Below are 9,062 nucleotides of genomic sequence, written 5' to 3'. Positions count from 1 at the left end.
CGTCCGCCGTCGTATCGAGCGAGGGACCCGCGCCTCCGCCGCCGCCGCCGCCTGCTCCCGCTGCATTTGTGCCAAGCATTCCGCCTTGGCTTCATTAACGGCATCGAACAAGGCTCGAGTCAAGGCCCGTCTGCAGCCATCCGATGTACTCAAATCGTAGTCGTCGGGATTCATTTTTGAGTCGATGAGAGAGAATAATTGAAGAGAAATTGAAGAGATGTGAAATTGGAGTGTGTGAAATGGTAGTGAATAGTAGAGTTTAAATAAGAAAAAAATTTTGAAAAAATTCAAAAAAAATTTCGAAACGTGTGCCCATCGTCCGCGTCGTCCACAGTGGCGGACGATGCGACGGACGATGGGTATCCTCCGCGCATCGTTCGCAGACGATCTATTGGGCGCGGACGATGGTTGGCGGACGATGCATCGTCCGCACCATTGCGGATGCCCTAATAAAGAAACCTATGCTTATATTCTCCGGAAGATGAAAGGAAAGATAGCTAACTGGAATGCAACTCATCTCTCTTTAGCAGGAAGAGCTACCCTAGCCCAATCTGTATTGGATACAATGCCAATTTACGTGATGCAGACGTCAATTTGCCTATAGGTTTTTGTGATGCAATGGAAAATCAATCAGGAGATTTCTGTGGGGTCATAAGTTAGCAAAGTGGCTTGGAATAAGGTAATTCGACCCAAGGATGATGGGGGACTTGGAATTTTTAATTTGCATGCGGTGAATCGGGCTTTGGGAATGAAAAGCTTGTTGGCGACTCATTAACAATCCCAACTCTTTGTGGGGAAGTATTTTACGTTCCAAATATAAGTTTGAACCATGGTCTGACTTTAGGCCTATTGCTCTTGCGGTTTGTACACCGTTTTGGAGACTTGTATGCAGTACATGGATGGAGATGATGAGGAAGAGGATATTGTGGACTTCGGGGAAGGGAGATACAATACAATTTTCGAATCATCGTTGGGTTCCAAATTTGGAGCCCCTTTCTGCAGTGGGGGACGCAACCAATCCCAGATTATCTTCTTTATAAGATGGTGAATTATTTTGTCAAAAATACCAAATTTAAGTTTAAACATCCATTCTTACCTCCTAAGATCGTTGAACTAATCTCAACAATCATCCCACCTAACAATAGAATGTGAGGATGAGGCTTTCTGGGGGCCATCATCGACATGCAAGTTCTCTATTAAAACGACATATAATGGCCCCAACGAATTAAAACATTTTTCTGGTTGTTACTAAATAACGATATTTTGGTTAATGATGAGATGGTAAAGCGATGCTTATTTTTGGATGGGGGCTATGACTTGTGTGGTTGTCATTTAGAAACTCGAATGTATATTCTTTGTGACTGCGTTGATGCGTGACGAACATGGGTTGGTTTGGAGTGGTTCTTTGACCATACGCTAAGTTTTGATGATTGGGTGCTTCGTAATGTGAGCTCTAATTTAACTATGGGGAGTGGGATGAGGTGGTGCACTATTTTTGGTGTTGGATGTTGGCTCATTTGGAAAAAAAAGGTGTGCTTTTGTTACGCAGGGTCAGTTGAGTTCAGAGGCTGTTATTTCACATACCATTACTATGACTAAGAATATTCGTGATGTCAAGTTGGTGGCTCATGTTGGTGAAAGGGTGATACAAAGTGCAACTTTAGTTGGTTGGATGTCACCTTCACATGGGGTTCTAAAGTTGAACACGGATGCTTCCTTAGAGCTGATATCTGGCCGTGCCTATGGCGGAGGATTGATTAGAGATGACGCATGTAACTAGAGACATTGATTTATAAATAATATCGGGATTTGTTATATTTTACTTGCTGAGATTTGGTGTATTTTTCATGGAGTAGAGTTGGCTAGAAGTTTGGGTGTGCAAGTTTTGGAAGTAGAAAGCGATAGTTCTTGAGTTGTTGCTATGGTCTTGGAACACTTTGAAATCTCTACTATTTGTTGAACAATTGTGTTGAGAATCCGCAAAATACTTCATGATTTTAACTCGATCATGCTGCGACATGTGCACAGGGAAGGAAGGGAACTTTGTTGCTGATTACTTATCACATTATGCTTATTCGGTGCACAACGACGTTCATGTGTTGGAGAATCCACCCACAAAACTTAATATTTAGCTTCTACATGATAAATTAGGTGTTTTTTGATATTTTTTTGTCGGACTTTGCCCGCTTTTTCTAAAAAAAAAATCTTCAATTAAATTCTCACTCTCACAGTAGCTAATTCGACCCCCCCAAAATCCCCCTTTTGAAACTCCATCAACCATAAATAGCAAGTCGGTGGCCTTCTTCATTGTTTGATCGTCAAAATATTCTTTTTAAATTTCCCCCAATTTCTGATGGAGCCCTCCTCCCTCCGCCACAATTTCATCCTCTCCGCCGCCATGAAGCCCAACCTCCCGATTTTCATGGTCGTGGCCTCCGTCTTCCTCCTGGGCTGCTTCATGTACATCGCCGACTTCCCATTCTCTCGATCCAAAGCCCTTCACATTCAAGAAACCGTCTTGAAATCGAATGGTGAAGAGTGCGATTTATTCACGGGGAATTGGGTTTTCGATAACGTCACTCGCCCTCTCTACCGAGAGGATGAATGCAAGTTCTTAACGGCGCAGGTCACCTGCATGCGAAACGGAAGGAAAGATTCCGTTTATCAGAATTGGAGGTGGCAGCCTCGAGATTGCTCTTTGCCCAAGTAAGACTTTCTTGAATTAATCAATTACTACTACTTAATTTAGGATCACATTAATTGATTAATTATTGATTCAGGTTTAGGCCAAGATTGTTGCTTAACAAATTGAGGAATAAGAGACTGATGTTCGTCGGAGACTCGTTGAATCGTAATCAGTGGGAATCCATGATTTGTTTGTTGCAATCTCTTGTCCCTCCCTCCAAAAAGAGCCTCCACATCACTGCTTCATTGTCCATTTTCAAATTTCAGGTTAATTCTTTTCAGTTTTCTCTATATTCAAAACTAAAAATATGGAGTAACATTAAATTTTGCAGGATTACAATGCTACAGTGGAATTCTACTGGGCCCCATTCTTGGTAGAGTCAAACTCTGATGACCCAAATATGCACAGCGTCTCGGATCGCATCATCTTGCCTAAATCAATCCAAAAACATGGCACCAATTGGAAAAATGTGGACTACCTCATTTTCAACACTTACATTTGGTGGATGAACACTCCCTCCATGAAAGTTGTGTAAGTAATACAAGTTTGAACATTTGCAAATAGAGCTAGTAATTATGTGCGTTGAATTTGCAGGCACCAAACTTCGAGCGAATACGAGCAAGTGGAAAGGGAAGTGGCCTACAGAAGCGTGCTCAACACTTGGTCCAAATGGATCGAGAAAAATGTAGATCCAAATCGCACCAAAGTTTTCTTCATGAGCATGTCGCCTCTTCACATCAAGTAATTAAAACACCAAATTCCTCAAATCAAATCGATTTCAATTTCGTTTTGTTAATTAATTGATCGGATTCGGGGCTGCAGGAGCTCGGATTGGGGAAACGCGGAGGGCGTGAAGTGCGCTAGAGAGACGTCTCCGATCGTCAATGCGACGCCGGCGCTGGACGTGGGGACGGACGGGAGGCTGTTTGCGGTGGCGGCGAGCGTGACTAGGGGGATGAGAGTGCCTGTGAGTTTCCTCGACATCACGCGCCTCTCCGAGTACCGGAAGGACGCGCACACGGCTGTCCACACCATCAGGTATGGGAAGATTCTGACGCCGGAGCAGAAGGCGGATCCGGCGGCGTTTGCCGACTGCATACATTGGTGCCTCCCTGGATTGCCGGACACGTGGAACGAGCTCCTTTACGCTCGAATCATCTCTGCATCTTGACCGTTGCTGGAATTTTATTGATTTTGGAAATGTGTTTGTAATATGAAATTGCATATACAAGTGAATAGAAAATGAAATTGTAAGTAATTGACTCTTTTGTTACTAGTGTATCTAGATTTGTTTATTCAGAGTGAGTTTTCTAAGATTTTTTATTTAAATTTTTGCTAGTCATCCATAATATCTCTAATTTAATTACATTGGTGGTGGTAGTGGACTTGAATTAGTATTTTATTTTGGAGTGAATTTACAAATTAGGTTATGAACAGTTGGATTCCCTAATATATTTTAATATCTTGAATAGTCCATATATTTAGGGGTAATCACATTTTTTTTCCTCTACTTTTAAATTTTTTAGTAATTTTCAAAAACTATCTTCAGCTCTTCCCAAGCCAATACGATTGAAGAATATATAGCTGGAGGCTGAATGATATGAAGTTGTGAATCAAAAATTTGCGGAAGAAAATGAAGGCAATAATTGTCTATCCAAGTCACAACTTAGGGGAGAAGAAGATCTGCCCATAAATTTATGATAAGACTATTCCTAGTGAAACAAATTCAATAGTTATGAAATGAATATTTATTTTAACTAGAATGGAATTAATATTAGTATGAGACTAACTATAGTGAGAAAATATTCGGATACCTTGGCTCATTTTGACCAAAGAGATCTCTTTCTATATATTAATACGCAGACTTTGAGAAGCATTTATTTTATTTTCAAATTAGAAAAATGAGTCGATGCTATTTCCTTTCAGAGGCTAATCAATAGCTGCACTAATTACGGTAGTAAATTATTAGTAAATTTTGCTGAGAATTTTGAATAGGTTAAAGAAAGGTTATTGGTTAGTATAAATAGTGAATGTAGGAATTAATGATACGTAGAAAAGTAGAATAATGTCGTCTGGTTTGCGTTACTTGAGCTTTGGTTTATGTGTTGTGTTGTTGTTGTTGCAGAATGGTGCTGCTTCATTTGACTATGGAGATGCATTAACCAAATCTTTGCTGTATTTTGAGGCACAAAGATCCGGCAAATTACCTCCACATCAACGAGTGCAATGGCGTGGCGATTCAGCTCTTCGTGATGGCAATAATGCTGGGGTAAGTAAGTGTACGTGCAGTGTGTTGGCCTAGTGGTAACGTGGTTAATTCTAAGGCCAGTGGTCTTGGAATCGAGTCCCATATTTGAAATTTATATTCATTTGCCTACTAAAATTTAAAAAGAAGTGCAAGTGTAACCCTTATTTCATAATGTAGATTAATTTGGTGGGAGGATACTATGACGCCGGTGACAACGTTAAATTTGGGCTTCCGATGGCGTTCACAGTGACGATGCTGGCATGGAGTGTGGTGCAATTTGGGCCTCAGCTGGAGGCCCGCAAGGAGCTGTGGAATGCTTTGAATGCTATAAAATGGGGAACGGATTATATGATTAAAGCCCATCCGGAGCCCAATGTGCTCTACGGCCAAGTCGGAGAAGGCGGCTCCAACCATGCTTGCTGGCAAAGGCCCGAAGACATGACCACACCCCGCCCCGCTTACAAGATCGACGCCCAACATCCCGGCTCTGATCTCGCTGCTGAAACCGCAGCCGCTTTGGCTGCAGCCTCCATTGCTTTCAACGCACATGGACTCCGTACTTATTCCTCCACGCTTCTTAACCATGCAAAACAGGTAGAGGCTGTTCGATTTGCAAGATTATAAATACTTTAGTTCATGAGAGTGAATCTCACAACTTGGATAATCATGTGATAATTAGTCATAGTCAGATTTCTCTAACTAAAATAATCTCACAAATCAATCCTAAATTATATCTTAATATAATTTAAGATATAATTTTATCTAGAAAACGGATTATCACCTTGATATACTAATTTGCAATTTGTTGCAGTTGTTTGAGTTTGCCACAAAGTACATCGGTCAATACCAAAATAGCATTCCAACGGCTGGACAATTCTATTCAAGCAGTGGATATGAGGTTGATATTAAACTAGAATCATGTTTTTTTTGCAATTTTGTTTGGAAGTAAATAAGATTGTGTTTGATTTGGTATAGGATGAATTGGTGTGGGCTGCAGCCTGGTTAGGCAGGGCCACCAACGACAACAACTACCATAATTTCATTACCAAATCCTCAAATTCAGGAGGCGCACGAACCATGTTTTCGTGGGACGACAAATATGCAGGTGCCCAACTCCTTGTGGCAATGAGCACTCTGGAGAAAAAGATGTGGGCAAATGGTGGAGAGGTATACGAGATGAAGAACAACGGTGAGCAATTCCTTTGCAATTGCATCCAAAAAGGAAGCTTCAACGTCCCAAGAACGTACGCCGGTCTCTTATGGTTTCAAGAATGGAACAATCTTCACTATGTTGCTACCGCATCATTCCTGGCCGCTGCGTACGCAGAGACCCTGGCCAATACTAGAAGCACCATCCAATGCCCTCATGGGCCGGTCTCGTCTTACGACTTGGTCACATTTGCTAGGTCACAAGTGGATTACATTCTAGGGTTAAACCCTAAGGGGATGAGTTACATGGTTGGATTTGGAACAAACTATCCCAAAAGAGTGCACCATAGAGGAGCGTCTATAGTGTCAATCAAGAAAGATCCGCGCCCGGTGAGCTGCCAAGGAGGTTTTGAAGAGTGGTTCCACAAGAATGCAGATAACCCTAATGTTGTCTATGGGGCCGTTGTAGGGGGGCCCAATCGAAACGACGAATATAATGATAAAAGAGAGAATTACCAACAAGCGGAGCCTGCCACTGCAAATGTTGCACCGCTCGTTGGGGTTTTAGCAAGCCTTGCTCTTCGATTTTAGATCATTTTAAAACATTCACAACTCCTACTTTTAGTTTTAATTTTTTTTTAGTTACTTTTATGTTAGGATTATGTAGTCAGTACGGAGTACTGGTTATGATAATTTTTTCCTAATGTCGACCACTTTCTCTATTAATAATACTCCGTATTTCAATTATATTTATTTCTCTCTCTTTAATTTTATGTTAAAACTCTTGCCTTCTATATTCACTTTAAGACTATTCTTAGCGAGCATACTAAGTACAAAACTATAAGCAGCCAGTGCATAAAAAATGTAATAAAATTTAAAAGTAAAATGATTTTAGGATATGATACGTCTTGCCTTTGAACTAAGAATTGGACATACATATAACATACCATTTCCCCTTAAATGATGTATAATATTTTTTTAATGTTATTTCTAAAGGTTAATTTTCTGTTAAAACATAAAAATAAGAGTGAACTACATAAATGATACATGATATTTCAATTTCGCACATAAATAGTATCTGATCTTTATTTTATATCGTTTTTTGGTACCTATAAATCACATTTTTGGTACCTGATGCAATTTTCACCCCAAAATACCCTCTAAATAATTTCATTTTTCCATTTATGTCATAAAGGATATTTTGAGCATTGACAAAACTAGTACAAAGTGATATTATAATATCTTCTCTCATTCTCCTCACTCTTTATACTATTATTATTAATCAATATTAATATTATTATTTTGATGTTATAAATTAATAATTAATTTATTTTTAATATCATTTAAATATACTTAATCATAATTATAGGTATAATTATATTTAATTACTATAATAAAATTATTGTTATAATAGTAAAAACTAGTAGTAATTAATAAATAATAATTATTATTTTATATTAATCAATATAGTCTTAATAAAAATTTAATATTGTAAATTGTATTCATAATGATAAAGAGTTAGAGTTGAATATTTTTAGTTAGGTTAACCCTAAAATGAGTATAAATAATTTAATTAAAAATATTCAATTGATTTAGTTACTTTAAATAATTAATTTAATTAGGTGTTTTGTTGTTGATTTATATTATGAATGCAATTAGATGTATGTATAAAACACAAAAAAGAAAGAAGAAAAAGAAGATAATAGGAAAAAGAGGAAACATAAACTAAGGAGAAAAGAAAGAAAGAAGAAAGGAAGATAAAATACTAAAAAGAAAGAAGAAAATGAAGAAAAAAGAAAGAAGAATAAACTAAAGAAGAAAAAAAGAAATAAGAAAGGAAGAAAAAAAATCACATATTTGGTTCTTTTAAATAGAAAATTCCAAAAATATCCCCATAACAAAAAAATCAAATGTTTGGTACCAGAGTTATTTTTGTTATGGGTTACCAAAAACAATATAAAGTAACGGTTCACTCTAAAAATAAAATGGCACGGAAGTAAAATGACAGAGTACTACAACTTTTAAATGATAATACTACCTAATAAAATTCAAAGCAACATAGTAATAAATTTGAAACCTAAGTAAGGAAAACATTTCAATTACTCGAGCCATTTAATCAAATTCTAAGCAATTTCAATTTGTTCCAAGCAGTTTTTTTTTTGATCTCATCATGTCAAGAATGTACCCGAGTAATTGATTTCCCGATCATGTGAAAATAAGAAATTTAGAGATGAAAAAGATAATTTCAAATTATAAGTGTCACTCGAGGAATGGAATCTTGAAAAAGGAATACGATGCTATTCAACAGCCAATCATATCTCAACAGCTTCAATATTTCTTGCGAATTTACTAACAACTTTTTCCACTGCCACTTTATATATTTCTCCCCCACGAAAATTTATAATCCTCAAATTAAGCATTTCTTCTTCTCTCATCTCCATTTTCTTCTTCTCACAAGTTCTGCTTCCTAATGTCATTTTTATGCTTATTTGGTGTACAATTTCATGGACAAGCATCAAAGAAGGCCGATTTTGCAGTTGAATTGTATTTAGAGTAGCTATTTATTTAGTTGTGACTCTTTTACAAAAATCTTACTAGTATTTTTAGTTAGTTCGAGACTTGAGCTATAAAGTCATTGCGCTAAGATTTTTGATAGGATACTATCAACACATTCATTTTGATTTTCATATTTTTCAATTAAATAATTGTTTTTTAATAAATATGCTTCACTGTCTTGTTGATGGGATTTATTAGTGCCCACTCAATTCGTAACCATGAAGCCAAAATGATTTCAAACTGCCCTTCTTATTTGCTTTTCTGCAGCATTGTTTAATCTGAAAAGTTTTGGGTGGTTGAAAATATACTAAGTAGGAGTACTTATTAATTACTGTATTTATCAATTTTCCAAATCTTATTTTACTATTTCTGTTCGTAGAGATCTGATTTATTTTTATTTTACTGTCTTTTGATTTATTACCG

General features: G+C 37.4%; 2 protein-coding genes across 2 annotated transcripts; both read left to right on the top strand.

Annotated features, from left to right (window-relative positions):
* Positions 1-2,353: 2,353 nt before the first annotated feature.
* On the top strand, positions 2,354-3,922 carry LOC125221188 (xylan O-acetyltransferase 1-like). Its single transcript, XM_048123314.1, has 5 exons — positions 2,354-2,706; positions 2,781-2,952; positions 3,018-3,217; positions 3,281-3,427; positions 3,509-3,922. The coding sequence occupies exons 1-5, from the start codon at positions 2,354-2,356 to the stop codon at positions 3,855-3,857; spliced, it is 1,221 nt and encodes a 406-aa protein (XP_047979271.1). The 3' UTR covers positions 3,858-3,922.
* An 829-nt stretch (positions 3,923-4,751) lies between these two features.
* LOC125221187 (endoglucanase 12-like) lies at positions 4,752-6,674 on the top strand. Its single transcript, XM_048123313.1, has 4 exons — positions 4,752-4,955; positions 5,112-5,528; positions 5,746-5,832; positions 5,910-6,674. Exons 1-4 carry the CDS (start codon positions 4,752-4,754, stop codon positions 6,672-6,674), a joined length of 1,473 nt encoding a protein of 490 aa, XP_047979270.1.
* Positions 6,675-9,062: the final 2,388 nt, after the last annotated feature.

This window comes from Salvia hispanica, chromosome 4 (assembly GCF_023119035.1).
Source record: "Salvia hispanica cultivar TCC Black 2014 chromosome 4, UniMelb_Shisp_WGS_1.0, whole genome shotgun sequence".
Classification (NCBI taxonomy): Eukaryota; Viridiplantae; Streptophyta; class Magnoliopsida; order Lamiales; family Lamiaceae; genus Salvia; species Salvia hispanica.
The sequence above is the reverse complement of the archived record's forward strand: the minus strand, read 5'-3'. Positions and strand labels throughout refer to the sequence as shown.

Excerpts from the sequence above, each read along its gene's own strand:
- LOC125221187 (XM_048123313.1), top strand. The coding sequence starts at position 4,752 with ATGTCGTCTGGTTTGCGTTACTTGAGCTTTGGTTTATGTGTTGTGTTG. Across the intron at positions 5,529-5,745 it reads TTCTTAACCATGCAAAACAG|TTGTTTGAGTTTGCCACAAA; the intron begins GTAGAGGCTGTT and ends AATTTGTTGCAG. Across the intron at positions 5,833-5,909 it reads ATTCAAGCAGTGGATATGAG|GATGAATTGGTGTGGGCTGC; the intron begins GTTGATATTAAA and ends GATTTGGTATAG.
- LOC125221188 (XM_048123314.1), top strand. The coding sequence starts at position 2,354 with ATGGAGCCCTCCTCCCTCCGCCACAATTTCATCCTCTCCGCCGCCATG. Across the intron at positions 2,707-2,780 it reads CGAGATTGCTCTTTGCCCAA|GTTTAGGCCAAGATTGTTGC; the intron begins GTAAGACTTTCT and ends TTATTGATTCAG. Across the intron at positions 2,953-3,017 it reads TGTCCATTTTCAAATTTCAG|GATTACAATGCTACAGTGGA; the intron begins GTTAATTCTTTT and ends TAAATTTTGCAG.